The sequence below is a fragment of the Euwallacea fornicatus genome, chromosome 26 (assembly GCF_040115645.1).
Source record: "Euwallacea fornicatus isolate EFF26 chromosome 26, ASM4011564v1, whole genome shotgun sequence".
Classification (NCBI taxonomy): Eukaryota; Metazoa; Arthropoda; class Insecta; order Coleoptera; family Curculionidae; genus Euwallacea; species Euwallacea fornicatus.
In genome coordinates, this window is record NC_089566.1 from 1,033,414 (window position 1) to 1,050,636 (window position 17,223).

At 36.5% G+C, this 17,223-nt stretch overlaps 1 protein-coding gene across 1 annotated transcript in view; it reads left to right on the forward strand.

Annotated features, from left to right (window-relative positions):
- Positions 1 to 213: 213 nt before the first annotated feature.
- The window catches only part of LOC136347038 (uncharacterized), a 31,260-nt gene continuing 14,250 nt past the window's right edge, over positions 214 to 17,223 (forward strand). The window contains exon 1 of the mRNA XM_066296667.1: positions 214 to 473. Coding sequence (XP_066152764.1) covers positions 456 to 473 — 18 coding nt within the window. The 5' untranslated portion in view covers positions 214 to 455. The remainder of the gene's footprint in view (positions 474 to 17,223) is intronic.

Sequence of the window (17,223 nt, forward strand, 5' to 3'; positions counted from 1 at the left end):
GATCTTAGCTGCTGAAACCCCGTAACGGTAAGTGATAACGTTTCCACAGTTAATTAGAAATCTAAAATTGTCTGAAAAATCGCCTAGGTGGAGAGAAATCAAAAATAAATAAAATTTATAAATATTAACAATTAAAAAGTAGGCCGCACCGACGATCATACGTAGTATCTACAAGAAGACAAGTGGAAAGTGCACCGTCCGGTACCTATCAGCTCAACGGAAGAGCTTACTCATTCAAAGACGGACTGCCTGCCTATTGAAGAAGAGTATGCACAGATTTTGTACCGTGCAGTCGCGTCGGAACCACTTTTTAGCAACGACTAACGAAAGTACTTTTACTCTTAATTATTAGTACCCGGCGCGGAATTTGACTTCTTATCGGTCGCGTATATGAAATCGGGAACAGATTTTTCATTTTATTGCTAATTTTTTGTGATTTTTTTGCTGGAAAGAAAATGTCGGCCGTTTTGAAGGTTAGTAAATCTTTTGCGTAAGCAAAATAATACAAAAAAAAAAAATTATCTAGCTTGTAGTGCCCTGTTATTAATACACTGACAGTTTTACCACATAGCGACTTTCTACAAGAATGGTGGTTTGATTTTGGCTGCCCTTAAGCATAATAACGCCCACTGACATCGCCCTTAAAATAATTAAGGCAGATAGTTTATCAAATAAGAGTTCAATTTTGGAATATCACAGATTCTAGGCGAAGTGTGCATAAATAGACACGGCATAACAAATACCATTAGAATTTCCCTAACAATAGACTTTATTATTCCGTACTATGGATTCACTGATGCACATTTGTTCTGCTAATCCTTTGTTGCGAACTTATTGAAATTTCACAGATGCTGCACAATCATGTTTTTTGCCCTAACTTTGTAAAACGTTAAACATACTGTACTTAATTTATATATACAGGGTGTTTCAGAAGAGTATGTCATAATTTTAAAGGGAGATTCTATTAGTGATTTTGAGGAAGAAAGTTTATATGAACCTAGGTCCGTTTTCGTTTCCTGCCTGATATACGGAGTGTTAAAATTTGCTATTTTTTTTTTTTAAATACGCCCAGACCTGCATTAAATATTTTTATCAGACTTGGTGGGCGTAAGTAGAAACAAATTTTTTAAGAGAAAAACGAATTTTTAAATTCGAGCAGTGGCGTCCCAAGGCCAAGACCCTGATTATTTTTTTGTGAAAAATATGTTACACCGCTGCTTTTTCAAAAAATCAAATTCGTTTTTCTTAATTCTAGTTGTTTTCGTTAAAAAAATAGTCTCTAAAGTTTTTTCATAACATCAAGCATTTTCAAACAAAAAACGGACTAGTTAACATTGTGTATTATAACAACGACCAAATTAGTTATAATAATACTTTATTTGTAGTAATTTATAACAACTATTTAGACAAACAAAAATTAAATAAGTTGCTGAAAATGTCCTCCGTTAAGAAAACGATTCTTATTTTTTTTTAAAGCTGCAGCGTAACATATTTTTCACAAAAAATAATCCGGCTCATAGCCTTGGCGACGCCACTGCTTGCATTAAAAAAGTCATTTTTCCCCTAAAAGATGTTTCCACACCTAACTTACTCCCATCAAGTTTGATAAAAATATTTAATGCAGATCCGGACTTATTAAAAAAAAATATAGCAAATTTTAACGCCCTGTATTTCAGACAGGAAACGAAAACGGACCTAGCTTCATATAAACTTTTTTTCTCAAATATAGATATAAAATATAAATATAACTTATTAGGTCTCCTCCTAGTCCTAAGAGGGTGTTCCTAAAATTCGTAGCGGTTATGAAACAACACCGAGTTTAGTGGGACCTTACACGTGTCAAAAATTACAATTTTTTCCGGAATAATTCAAAAATCATACATTATTAAAAAGAGACATCTAACAGAAACCAACTTTAAAGTTTAACGAAAAATCTGAAAAAAAAAATGGGAAGCTCAATTTAAAATAATGAAGCTTACGTCATTTGCGGGGGATGAATCCTGCGGGGGAGGGCAACGAGGCCATCTTTAAGTTCTACTTCTAAAATGAAGAGGGTCCCATGTTGAACCTTTTTTCTAGTCTCAAAAATAAAGAAATTAAATGTGGAACAAACCGTTAATGGGATACCCTGTATATTGCGAAATTTTTCTAACGTTAAAATTAACGACCTAGAATCATGAGGGTGATTCAAAATATGGGGAAACCATAATTTTACGAGAACAAAATAAGGTAAAAAAGCAATAGGATTTTTGAGCTAAACTTGCAAATAGAATTCGCCTTTAGTTTAACCCAGGAGAAGACCATCCTCTTTTAAAGAATGCCCTATATACTATGATGTTTTTGTAGATGCATCACAGGCATGTATGAGTTTTAGAAGTGCCCGACCTCACATATAGGTGGCGCGAATTTTTTGGTTAAATATTACAAAGGCTCAACCTCAAGAAGCTTACATCTGAAGTTTGAGTGCGCTACGTTAATTTGGGTTTGCCTTGGAGCCATTTTTAGTGAACGTTTTTAGAGATTTTGTGAATATGGGAAAACATTGGCCGTTAATGGAAGATTCAATATTTTCATTTAAAAGGCATTAGTCGATACAACATCAAAGAGGAGTTAGATTCTGCTCTGAGGGAATCTGGTCCTTCGTTAACAAATGTCAAATATTCGGTGGCAGAGTTTAAATGCGGTCATGCGAGCTGCTAAGACGAGCTCGACAGCAGTCGGCCCAGTAAGATGACCACTACAGAAAATGTAGTGAAAAGCCAGAAAACTGTATTGAAGAACAGGAATTTCATAAATTGCAGTACATCGCATTTTGACGGAACAAGATGAACAAAAACAGCGACCTGAGCATGTTTCAAGAGAGCGTTTGGCAAAATTTAACAGCAATAAAGCCGAGTTTCTTCATCGATTCATAACCATGGATGATATATGGGTTCATCACCTGAAACGAAAGAGCCCTGAAAACAATGGACTGAAAGGGGAGATTTTGCTCTGAAGATAACAAAAACCGTTCCATCTGCAGGAAAGGTGATCGCAGTATGTTGGGGTGCAGGTGGGATAATTTTGATCGACTATTCCCCTAAGAAAAACAATAAATGGAAAATATTATACAAGTTTGTTACAGTGTTTGAACGAAGAAATCAGGAAAAAGTAACCGCATTTTGCCGAAAAAGAAAACCTTGTTTCATCAAGACAATGCATCAGGCCACACTTCCGCCATCACGATCACGTCAAAGTCAATCAACTTAACTTAGCACTTCATCCTCATCCACCCTGTCGGCCAGATTTAGCCCCCTCAGATGATTTTCTCATTCAAAACTTGAAAAACGGGCCCTGTGAAAAGAGATTTGCCGATAATGAGAGGTGGAGTCCGAGGATGATGCCTATTGTGAAATATTCGAAACTTCTTGCTTAAACACAGTACAGAAACCATGGAATATCACTGGGAAAAGTGTGTCAATCTCAAACGAGACTATGTAGAGAAATTATGTAATATTTCCCATTTATTTTTCTTCAAGAATTAGGTCAGGTATTTCTGGAGCCATTCTAGTATGTACCTAACAAGTGCGGCAAGTGATAGGTTAACACACGCTGATTATAGCTCAACGAATCATAGTTAGCATTTAAGTATAGTGAAGACACTTTCGGTTGTGTTAAGTACAATGCTTACTTTATTAGTGCGTGTACGTTAATTCTATGGTTGTCTGTCAATTCAATTAACTATTATCATACAATACACATTTTTTTCTACAACCGTGCAAGAAAGTGGATTTATTGCAGACGAATCAAAGCGGCAAGAGTCAAGGTGAAAACTTTTTCTGGGTATTTAACATTAACATGCGCGCGTTGAATTTTTAAGCGTACATATGCGTGTAAGATTCTTCCGGAAGCTAATATTGACTTAAAATCATAGAAGACAATAAATTTAATACATTTACGCTTTTAAGGAAAATTCTGTATTAAACACTTTTTTACTGTACTTGATTGCCGACTGAATACAATTTCGTATCGTTCGATCGACTGCAATCGGCGTTCGGTAAAGTATTTCGTTGTGCGTTAGTTAGGTAATTCACGCCTTACATGCGGTAATGCCACATTAAAATACAAGTTTCATAAGACAACGCATTACTGTACGAAGTCAGGTGTACAAAAAGAGGATCAAAGTGACGGGTTGGAAATGGCTGGATAGATGGAGTTTTTCCTATCGAGTAGGAGATAATTATTAAAAAAAAAACATAATTGTACATTTGAAGTATCTTTCCGTAAGACCGTTCTGGACGCCATTTCCTGAAATTGGTTGTTTAAATTATATTCATCATAGGCGACGCAACAGAAAAAATACCTATAACAATATGGTAGAATAGCTTTTAATCAAACTGCTAGCAATGTGTCAAAGTAGTCATTACCGCACGCATATCTGTCAGTTGCCTGATTCTTTACAAACATTTTTGACCCTATCATATGCAACTTTTATGGGTGCAGTACAAAAATTTACCGTACATGTGTGGTTATCCTTTTGAAATGTACAGAGAGATATACAGGGTTAGCCACGGGACCCGTCTATTAGAAATTTTTTTACTTCTTACTATCGCAATCTAATGCAATTTGGTTTCAGGCTAGAACTGCCATTTTAAATCCAAGTAAAATATTTTCAAAATGGCTGCACTTCCGGTTATACCGGAAGTAGGTACCAACTTCGTTAGTTAAAATGACACCCCTTTTTTGCATATTTTTGGATTTCTAGTTCAATTTTAAGGTCAGTCTATGTAAAGTTTGACTTCTAAGATTCACGGTTTCCGAGTTATATCGCAAAGCTCAGACAGCTGCAAGATCCCAAGGAAATTTGTATTCTGCGCTAACCACCGCGACTTTTGGAATCTATACTTCCGGGCTCAAAGAGAATTTGACAAGTTACGTTTTGACGTATTTCAGTTTGACAACACAATCACCGAAACATGTCTTCGAAGTTGCCGAACTACAAATCTCAATAACTTGCTTATTTTGAACGGGACACCCTGTACCTTAAAGAACATTCTCGAGTCTAAAATTTAATTCTGTATAAAATATTATTAAGATTCTGTAAACTGCTTGTGGACAGGATGTCTCATTTGAAATAAGCAAGTTATTGAGATTAGAAGTTATCCAACTTCGGGGGCACGTTTCGGGAATTGTAGAGGACTTTTTGTCAAACTGAAATACGTCAAAACGTAGCTCGTTAGGTCCTTTTTGACTCTTAGAACACCGATTCCAAAATTGGCGACGGTTAGTTCGCAATATTGATTTCCATGGGATTTGGCCTTGTCAACTATAGACTTTGAACGTGAGACACATTATACAGGTTGTCTCAGACCAAAGTGTAAATGTTTTAACCGTGGTTCCTACTAACGAAATTAATAAACATGTATTTTTTCTTTTTGTCCAAAAGTCTGTCGTATGAGTTTTAGGACTGTTTGAATATGGGGCCCCATATCCAAAGAGCCCTAAAATTTAAACGACAGACTCTCGGACAAAAAGTAAAAATACGTGTTCGTTGATTTCATTAGTGGAGACCGTGGTAAAAATACTTGCACTTTGATCTGGGATACCCTGTATAAACTGGGCTTAAAATATAAAGAGACATCCGAAAATGGTAACAAGGGGTTCCGTTTGAAATAACGAACTGGGCAGCTACTTCCGCTGTGACCAGAAAAGCCGCCATTTTGAAAATATTTTACCTGAATTCAAATGGTCGATTCTGGTTTGAATAAAATTTTACTGGGTTGCGATGGTGGGAAGTCGAAATACTTCTAACCAGCGTTGTGCCTGGCTAACCCTGCATAGGATATCAAACGTATAAATGTCTTCTACGACCATTAAAACAAAAACAAATGGAAAAAGGAAAAACTCGGAGGCGAATTGAATAGGCAATTAGAAGAAAACATCGTTGTATCGCATCATCTTCATCTTAATTAATTATTATTATTACACGCCAGTACCCACATTGGAATTTTAAAGACATAGCAAGTACCTCTTCGCCTACCCAAGTGGCGCAATGTTTCTGCTGAAGATATTCTTCAAGATTTCTGTGGTATCTGGTCTGCGTGCGTCTTCAGGGCAAGAAAAATTGAGTTGTCATTAAGAACGAGTGAGGTAATTATAAACAAAAATTATTCTTGTTTTTGCGTTATTATCCGAAAGCGAAACTGCACTTGACGGTCTTATTTTCCACACCATTTGGCAAGAAAAAGTTTGTCTTCGTGTGCATGTCCGGCTAATGGGTGAAACATGGAATTTCACTTGCAATGATAAAAACTACATGACCACAAACTGGTGTATGTGATTTACTGACCCATATTGCCAGTTTTGAAATTACAGTATCGCATTAAATGAGTATTACATATGGTCTCTGAAACGAGTTCAATTTAGAGAAATATTCATGAATTATTTTGATTTCCCTAATCAGAAGTAAAGTTCAGTCAGATATTTTTGCACGGGTAAAAGTCCTAACGATGTTTAACGCACTTAACAATTAAAGTGCTATTCATTCGGACTACATATACGGCAAGTGGAGCAAAGTGTGTGCCCATGCTTACGTTTTTTCCACTCTAAATTTTTTTAAGCGATTCTATGACATTATTCGGTAATGAATCATTAATCTTTCATGGTGTGTGTAATAGTATCTGCACGGGTTGGTACGTTTAAATGAATCAAATTTTGAAAGTGCCTATAGCGGATTAGAGAAATTCATCAAATGCAAGAACTTATTGTTGCGATGAAGGACAAAAACAACAACCTTTGTTCTCAGTAAATACGTGGATGTCTGCTAAATGCTCGGCGGTTCTTTGGATGCTCTATAATGTCATCAGAATACTAAAGGTCTGATAGAAATGGTTACGTCCAGTTTGCTAAGGAGTCTGGTTGCAGCTCTGAGAATCTTCCGCATTTTCATGGACGGTATGATTGGCTTTCACACTAGTAACCTAGTAGCGTATGAAGTTGTAGCTAAACAGATACCTTCTGAATCAAGCGAAAGGACTAGATCGCTTTGTTTAGGCCAGGGGCTTTTAGTCACTGCCTAACAGAATCGATTGCCTCACAAGGCACCCGAAGAGGTATCTCCTATTTTGCTGGTGTGAGTTATTGATTCGAAGGACCAGACGCTGATGCGTCAATTGATTGTAAACGGGGTTCAAGGGTTCGGGGAAGACAAACTCCGTAACACGAATTAAGTAATTTACTTTACACTACAGATATCACTCTAAGTTACACTACGGATCTACAACTTTACATACACTTTTACAGAGTCAGTACTGTGTTGCCCGAGATCTGAGAAAGTTCACGTATACAGTTTGAGGGGTGACTTGCAAAAGAGTTACTGAGCAGAGATTTGAGCTAATGTTGTGAGAGAGGTTTGAGATAGAGTTCCGCGTTCAGGGATCGGGAAGTGTCCGAGATACGGGAGAGAGAGAGAGAGAGAGGTTGCGAGCACTGCTTTAGAGCTAAGTTATGTGAGAGATTTGAGAACAGAGTTCCGCGTTCAGGGATCGAGAAGTGTCCGAGAAACGGGAAGGAGAGCGTTCACGAGTACTGTCTTGGAGATAATGTTCTGAAGGAGTGTTGCATTTTTTGCGTCCCAGAGATGGTGGGGCTGGAGGGAGATCACCACGGTAAACCCTTGACCAATCTCAACCGACATCGCCCCCTAGTTTGTGGAAAGTTTTTTCCCAAGAATCTCCACGGTCAAAGCCCAGATTTGGCTCTCTGGTTCCCTTGACAGATTTATCTGGTGCCCCCCATAAATCGGGACAACGATAATTCAAGGAACCAGTGCCATCACGGTGGCCGGGTTTAAACACGTGAGGGTAAGTGCTGCATCGCGGGGTGCAATGCAGCAGATGTATTAGGGATTGTTCCAACGTCTTTAGGGCCTAATTGGTGCCCAGCGATAACGCTGATTTATGTTGGGTTTTTTCCCAACACGCTTTCCAAAGCAATCAAATTCCTGCGAATATTACAAATGGGACGTCTTGGCTCACTCATTTTTACTTTATACTTAAATAGAAATTTTTCTCATTACAGGGAATACCTCCGCGGACATAAGATTTTGATAAAGTTTTATATAATTATTCCATGTTTCTGGGCTAAAAATTTTAGCAAACTTTTACGGATAAGCCAAGTTTACACTTTTTTTGAACATTTACTTCGACTCCATTCGTATGTGGGGCCCCACGTAACTGTGGCCTGCTGCTGCTTGTGAGATAAGGTCTTGTGTTATATGAAATCAGAAGCGTGCTGAGAGCATTCAAAAGTCGAGAACTAAAAAGAATTTATAAATTAAAGAAATAGTAATTTTATAACACTGCTGGGTCAGCGAAACGTTCTTATACGCTAATAGCTTTTAACTGGTCAGTTTTTGCGTACTTTTGAATATTTATTAATTAATGTGAAAATTTCAATATTTCATTTCCGTTTCAGGAAAATTTGTATCAAACGCTGAACCTTTACCATTTCTTCAAAATTTGCACTGAATTTTTTCATATTTTCAATAGACTATTTCGTAGTCTATGACGCATTTTCGCCACGCCTCTGCAATTTTCAATTTAAAATTTGTGTCATAATTTTTCTTTATAAATTGCTTTCTATCTCTTCTTTACAAGTTATAACATTTCTTTGATATCGCGTTTTCGTTGTCCTTCCATCATTTCATTAGGGTGTTCATAGAATGTCCTTTTTGGCCTTATTTAGGCCATGTTCGGCACTATCCCATAATTAATGCTGATTTTTTTATAACACAGTTTCGAATTTTTTCTTTGATTATAATTTCACTCTTTTTTTGCTCTGTTATTTTGGCGGTGCTGTGAAAAACGCAAGAGTGAAGGCTTCGTTTAAAAATTAACATGCGTGAATTGATATTTTTTAATTTTTTTCATAAGTTTTTTTCTGAATAAATCTCCTTTTAAATATTTTCTAGTATAGTTTGAGCTTAGTCGGATACTACTCTCAGCGTTAAAATACGAATTATTCATCATCGGGATCTTCCTTAACGTTCTTAGCACACTTAATAGTTTACGTTATAGCAATTTTCGAACAAAGCTTTAGTAGTATGGGATTAGGTGATCTGCCTGGATATGAGTAAATAACGTCATATGTTCGAGATTGGAATTCGAGATAATGACTACACACTTGGCTGTGCTTCAGCTTTATTAGCACATTGTATTTTTTCCTTTTTAAGGGTTTACTTGAGGCATATCCTTCATCAATCCTAACAAATTACACTGATGACTCCAATTTGATTAGCGCTTGCAGAAATCTGGAAAACCTAAGTTCTATAGAGTAAATGGATTAGCGAAATTCCACTAAAAAGGTTTTCCGAAAACGGGCAACCATCTTCATCTGGAGTTTTGATAAAATGGCTATATTGCTCACATAGATTACGCCAGTATTCTTCTTTTGTGTTGCATGTCCGAGCAATGTCACTCGTACATAACGTATTCCTGGAAGTGCGTCAGCACTAGGCCTCCCTCAAGTTCCCCGTTGGTGATTTGACGATATGTGATCTGTGACGTGGCCGTCAATGACTTGGTTCATTTTTCTTGATAAAATTGTGGTCTGTATCTTGTGGATTGGGTTGTAGCGCCGACCACTGTTTCTCTATATGAGTTCATATTGCTTTAACTCACTAAAAATATTGTTTTTTGTTTCTTTGAAAGAATGATTTTTTTTGATATTCTAATACTCGATTCTCTAAAAAAAAAATTCGAATTTTTTTACTTATTTTCCATATAAGTGTCTGCAAGTTTTCGGGGCCGTGGCGTGAATAGGGGTACTGGGCGAGGTAAAATAAAACAAAAAACAGTTCAAAAATATAATAAATAATACAATACAACCTAACCATAGCCGAATCAACCAAAACCTAAATTAACGTAACCAAACCCTGTTAACCAAACAAAACTCGCATATAACGTAATTGAAGAAGAGTTAAAATTCATATGGTGGGTGTGGCTGTGGTTAGGTTAGGTTTCATTATATTACTTATTTATTAAGTTTTTTGTCATATTTTACCCCACCCGTTACCCCTATTTACTCCACGATTCCGAAAATTTGTAGATATTTATATATAAAATAAATATAAAAGATTCGTAATTTCTATGTAAAGAATCCCATATTACAATATCAAATGAGCCATTTTTACAAAGAAAAAACATTAATTTTTGGCGGATTAAAGCGATATCTCCCCTTATATTTATACCAATTAATTTTTGAAAATGGAAATTTTTCATTGATAGCAATTGTAAGAGATGAAGTACTGTGTGTTACAATTTCATAGCTCTGATAAGATATTTTCATAGAAAGATCTCTAGAGTAGAATATATTGGCAACTTTGTTTTGATGGAAACAGCCCGAAAGATCCTAGCGAAGACTGTAAGATTCTTGTAAACTGTTTCCTTAGATATTTTAAGCTGGAAACAGACGATATCATCATCGTCAAGCAAGCGTGTAAACCAGTAGGCAGTAGTAGGAAATTAAGATATTATATAAGGAAATGATCATTTGCGAAATATACGACACTTTTTCTACAATTATAACAATACGAATTTGTGAAAAATAAAATTAATTTACTGGCTTGAAATTTAAAATTTCGATAAAGTTATTACTGAAATGGCCAACGGGTCATTAATGAGCTTATTTGTTTATGAGTGCGCGCGCAACGCATAACAAATGACAGGGATATACAGAAAAGGGGGGGTTTTCGAGATCATTTTTGAGTAAATAAGATAGTAGAGTCGCAGGGAAAAACCAAACCCGTATCCCATAAATAACCGGAATGACGTTAAAACAATAGCAAATCGTGGCGATATTTATGAAAAAAAAATTGTTTTGCAAAAAACTAACCTTCATTAACAATCTATTAAAAATTTATGATATTTAATTTAAAAGAAATTTAAATATTTTACATTAAATAGCAGTAATATGCGCGTAAAAAATAAACATTAAGTTCATCGTTAAACTGGGTAAGACAGCTACTGAAGCGCTCCAAATGCTTATAAGTACTTACGAGTCTGCTTGCTAGTGGAAAACGCAAGTTTATGAGTGGCACCGAAGATTCAAAAATGGCAGAGAGGATATTGATGATGATGATGTTGAACGTTTGGGCCGACCAACTGAAGCGCTTGCAGAAGAAAATATCGAAAAAGTCCACGAATTTGTGAAAATTTGGAAGAAATTTTCAGTAAGATTCCTGAAAATAGAGCTATATACAGTGGCGGACAAAAATGGAGCAACGAACATATTCTTGAAAATATTCAAGGTTTGTTCCGACTTATTCATAAATTAGTAATATCGAAATTATGTTAGATCTAGAAGTAACGCTTAAAAAAATTATAAGTTTATTGCTGAATTCAAGGTATTTAACAACAAAAACGAATAAATGTGGCGGACAAAACTAGAGCAACTTACGAAATTTTCAATGATTACGAAAATTTTAACTAATACTTAGCAGCGTTGCCATTCTTATTAATAACTTCATTAATCTATTCCTCGTAGAACTTATTAATTTATCGATGGTTTCTTCTGAAATGGAATTCCATGCAGTTGAAATGGCGGTGAATAATACTGCGGAATATTGAAATTTTTGTGGATTTTCTGTCCTTATCTTACGGTCTACTATCTCCAATAAGTTCTCCATTGGATTAAAGTCGGGACTTTGGGCAGGCCACTGCATTGCATTTACCCGTTGCTCTTTTAAACATTTTTAATTATTTTTGGAGTACGCTTTGGGTCATTGTCAGGTCCATTACAGCGGCATGTTTTCCTCAGCAAACGGAAGCGTATGATCCATTAATATTTCCAGATACTTAAGCCGGTCCATAATGCCCTCTATTTGTACCAATAGTCCCATTCCAAATTCGGAAAATGATCCCCGCACTAATACGTCACCCCCACCAAATTTAATTGTGCCTTTAGTGTACTTTGGCTGGTACCTTTCATTTGGAGGGCGTCTGACGTATTGACTTTCATCCGAGGAATAAAAATAAAATTTACTGTCGTTGTCCATTTTTCGAAACTCCAGTTGAGATGGTCATTTGCAAAACGGAGCCGGGCCATCCTGTTCTTCTTAGAAATGAAGGGTTTTTTGGGCGGGTCTTTGAGCATGCAAGCTTTTTTCTTGTAAGCGTCTTCGAATCGATCTTACAGGAATACCAAACTCATTACATTCCTGTGCAATATCAACTGCTGTTTTGATACGGATCCCCCTTTGAAATGTTCACAATTTTATTGTCTTGAACTCTTGTGGTCTTTCGAGGACGACCTGTTTTTGGAGGACTCACCGCATTTTTGCGTGCCTTGTAAGCACTCAATACTCTGCAGATTATAGAGCCGTTAAGACTTAATTCTCTGGCAATATCACTCTGGAACATTCTAGATTCAAACTTGGAAACAACTAATTGTTTCAGATGTACTGAGAGAGATTTGCCACGAGACATGTTTGCTGGTTTTCACCAATAATACTAAACACAACAACTCAAAGGTGTTAGATAAAAAAATGACGTCAGGAAGAATTTTTATGTATTGTTGCTCTACGTTTTTGTTGTTGAATGCCTTGAATTCAGCAATAAACTTATATTTTTTTAAGTGTTATTTCTATATCTCCTAACATAATTTCGATATTACTAATTTATGAATAAGTCGTAACAAACCTTGAATATTTTCAGGAATATGCTTGTTGCCCCACTTTTGTCCGCTACTGCATACCAAAAACAATTATTCATAGTATTTTAACAGAAAAATTTGGTCTGCAGAAATTCAATTCGCAGTGTGTGTTAGATCAATTAACAGATGACCAAAAAATTTGTCGAATTGAATATTGCCAAGATATCATTAGGGAAGGAAAGAAAGATAAAAACTTTTTGAAAACTTTTATTACTGGTAGTGAGACCTAGTGGTTTTCGTGTGACTCTGAAACTAAGTGACAAAGTGCTGAATGGCGTTTACCAGATGGAGGAAAGTCCACAGAATCTGGTCTTCAGAAATCAAAAACCGAGACAATGCTCATTTCTTTTTACGATTCAAAAGATATCATCCACAAAGAATTTGTTCCACATGGTACAACAGTTAATAGTGCGTGTTACCTCGGTATTTTGAAGCGTTTACTCAACCGTATTCTCAGTGTTCTCTTCGAATAACGACAACCTGGAAGTTGGCGACTACAGCACGACAATGCGCTTTTCCATCCTTCGTCGCTTATCACTGATTTCTTAGCGAAAAATAAAATTCATTTGTTGCACAATTCAGCACATTCACCTGATTTAGCCCCACGCGATTATTTTTTATTTCCTAAGTTGCGTTTATCGACCAAAAGCAACCGTTTTGTTTCAATTGAAGACACTCAACCTTCGTCGACCAAGATATTAGGTCTACCGGAAAGTTTTGTCCGTTTATGAAGAAGAAGAAAATTATGCAGTTTTTGATCCATCCAACAATATTTACTGTACGATATAATTTCCATGATTGTTTATAACTACTTGCCAGCGCGATGGCAATTTGTAAATCCCATTTTTGAAGAGCGCCCTGTCTTCGAAGACGAAAAACTCAAGAAGTGCTGTTTTGACATCTTCATTTTTGAACTTTTTTCCCCCAAAAAAATTTTGCAAAGAGAGGAAAAATTAAAAATCAGAGGGTGCGAGGTCTGGGGAGTATGGTGGATGCAAGAGAATTTCCCAGCTTAGCTCTGCGATTTTCTGGCGAGTCGCCAAAATTCCATGTGGTCTGGCATTGTCGTGGTGCAATGTGATTTGCTTCCTGTTGAACATCTCCATAATCTATCTTTTCTTGGAGTGCTTTCTTTAGCTCATCCATTTGCCAACAGTATTTCTCCGAATTGAGCTTCTCTTTTTAAGGCTCAATCCAGGTTTTAGGAGTGGAAGGGGTAAGTTGTCCGGGATGACAGTACGCCTTTTTCCTTACAATGTTTTCATGTGTAGTCCACTTTTCATCATCAGTTATCATACGGTCCAAGAAAGGTTCACTTTTGTCCCGAGGAAGCAGAGATGTGCATATGACGATGCGGTCATGCAAATTTTTTTCACTTAACTCATGAGGCACCCCTCTGGAATATTTATAGACCAATCCTAGCTTCCGAATACGGTCCGAAATGGTTTGTTGAGCTGAGTTAAGTTTCTCCACTATCTCCCATGTTGTTAGAAAAGGATCTTGGCGTATCATGGTCTTCACAATATCGTCATCAATCAGAGATGGTCCCCCAGAGCGTGCTCCATCACTAAGATCTAAATCATCTGTTTCAAAATTTTCGAACCATCTCTTACGTGTTCTTTATGAAACAGCATCTCCTTCGAAAACTTTCACTAATTTTCGACATGCTTCGGTAGCATTTCTACCCTGTTGAAATTCATAAAACATACAGTGCCTCAAATGAACTTTATTAGTACCCACGTTTTCACGATCGTGTCTAGCTTAATAATGAAATGAGATATCTTTACTGTAGTTAATTTCCAAGGAAACATGTATGTACATGCAGTTATAAAGAAACACGGCCATATATGGCTCAAAAGAGTATGAGCATACATGTTCAAACTTGAAACAAAATTATCAGACAGAACTTTCCGGTAACCCTAATACTTAGCAGCCTTTCAAAAATCGAAATAGAAAAATCATTTCATGCACTAATGGAACGTGGAAAACACCGTAGTGCAGTTGCGAGAGATTATTTTAAATATTTTAAATACGTTTATTAAAATATTTTATTTATCCTATTTTATTTCATGTCATTTCGATCATTTTAGGGATAGACGAGGAATTACCGTATCTGTTAATTTCAGTCACAAGTGTTCGCAATTTTGAATTCTGTAACAGCTTACTGCATCGCTTACTGAACTAACAGTTCCAATTTATATAACCTAAAAGGATACGTATGCACGTTTTATCACGAAATAAGAAATAGATAAGGGGAGAAAAATTGGCTTGCAGCAGATGAAATTAACTGTCCATGAAATCAAATATGAGTTCACTCATGTTTGATTTCATCATCATCATCATCATCAATCACGTTGATCATAAAAAAAGAATATTGTCAGCAATATGATTGGTGCGTTCTGTAAGGCTTTGTGTTTTCATGGTTCCTTCATTTTAACAGGTTTACAGTTGTGGTGTAAGCTGTAATGTTTAAACTTGTGATACCAGTTCCCTAGCATGACTTTTGTTTGAACTCAAGCAAAACTCAGGAAGAGTTCATGAACTCATGTTAAACCGCTCAAATTGTTGGTGCTCAATAAATTGTGGTGGTTATCGTTAATCGGTGATTGATTTGATTTGGCCAAACAACAGTGTCTCCGAAACTGCAAATTCAGGGTGGTCCTTCGCACTCGTCCAGTCCATCGTAGCAATACGCAGTACTAACTTCACAACTGCCCCAACAAGTTTCTCTGATGGGCGCACAGAACTTTTCGCGGGTTTGAAGTTATGTGGGATGAACTTGAATTTTTATTGTTTCCTAAAGGATAAAGTCCATGAGCCTAAGATCCGGAGATCGCGGCGGCCAATGAATGAGAGGACCACTTCGTGCGATCTGGCAATTGGAAAAATGATCATTTAACCAATTTCTCACATCAGCTACATTGTGAATGGGTGCATCATCACGTTGGAAATGTAAATTGTAGCAACAATAAAGTGCGTCGCTAAATTCATTTTGTAGAAATCTCAAAGCACGAGGAGCATTCAAACTTTCGTTAAAAAAATATGACCCAATAATCCTTTGATTTACAATACCATAGAATGCCTGTATTCTGGAATAAAGGAAATCTCTCAAATCAGTTCCGTTGTTAAAATACACTTTTTACGAATTTTAAAATTTGCTTAAATGTTTACATAAATAAGATATTCTATCGATTTTCTCGAACACTCCGTTTAGCAAAAAAATGAAGGTGGACACTGGTGCGTTTTAGGTCATTCTAATTGGGAATCTGTCTTTATCTTTATCTTAAAAAAGCCCCAATGGTACTTTTTAAAGTTTGGTCCTATAAAAATGCAAGCAGTCAGCCATGACTATGGGTGAAGAGTGATCGAACCCATTAGGCGAGTGCGCACTTTCAATATCTAAGCAACAAAAAAAACGTCAAAATCAGCCAAAGAATAAAGATTTTAGAAGAGTGGTAAACCCTTAACTCGGCCACATTGTATATCTGATATATACGGTATTCGCCCAAACAAACAGTACAGAACCATAGAGTCTTGTGGAGTTGCTTACGGAACATGTATTTGTAATATTTGAATTAATTATTATTAGTTAATGTATTAATAGCACCTTGTAGTTAAATTTGATTTAAAACTGGTTCTAACAACGAAAGAAAACGTTTGTGTTAGAGCATTATTTCCATTTATACGGAAATTGTAGCAATGACGACTCAAGCTTACAAAAGATGTCAATAAAATATCGACAAAAGTTTAAGGAAGTGCCGCACTGACAGTGTATTTTGTCAACTTAGAGGTTCTTCAGGTCATCGAAAAACAGTGTGTGCTGACAAAATCAAAGGACGTGTTGTCGACCAAGTTGTCCAATCACTTCAAAGGAGCCTCATGAGAACTGCATATAAACTGAACATCGGCAAAACGTCTACACGTTAAACATTCAAATTCATGGGTGGTTATCCATACCGTATTGAAATTGGACAACGACTAAACGCTGCGGACAAACGTCCAAAAGATATTTATTGTGGTTCCATGTTGAGGTTAATTTACGAGGATCCGTGATTTTTGAAAACCATATGGTTTTCATATGAGATACGCGTTCTCCTTTAGTGGTTATATTAACGGATAAACAACCAGATTCCTTAGATTTGAACGTCCCGATGTTATTGTAGAGAAGTCACTCCACAGTCTTCGAGTTACCGTTTGGTACACGCTATCTGGTCATGGAATGAATGGTCTTTATTTGGTTGCAGACTATAATCGGCATTCACTTACTGTCAATCAAGAGTGTTACAGACAGAAAATTATTGTACGTTTTATGATATAAAAATATAAAGTAATTTACAGGTGCACAAATAATGCTTTCAACAAGGTGGTGCAGCGAGTCATACAGTTGCGCGCACCTTGGACTAGCTCCGTCGCCATTTTGTTAATAGAATAATTTCTTAGGGAACAGACTTCGCATATCCATCTCATCAAGTTGATGTAAGGCCAACTGATGGATACATTTGGGGCATATGGAAGTGGATGGAGTTACATCGA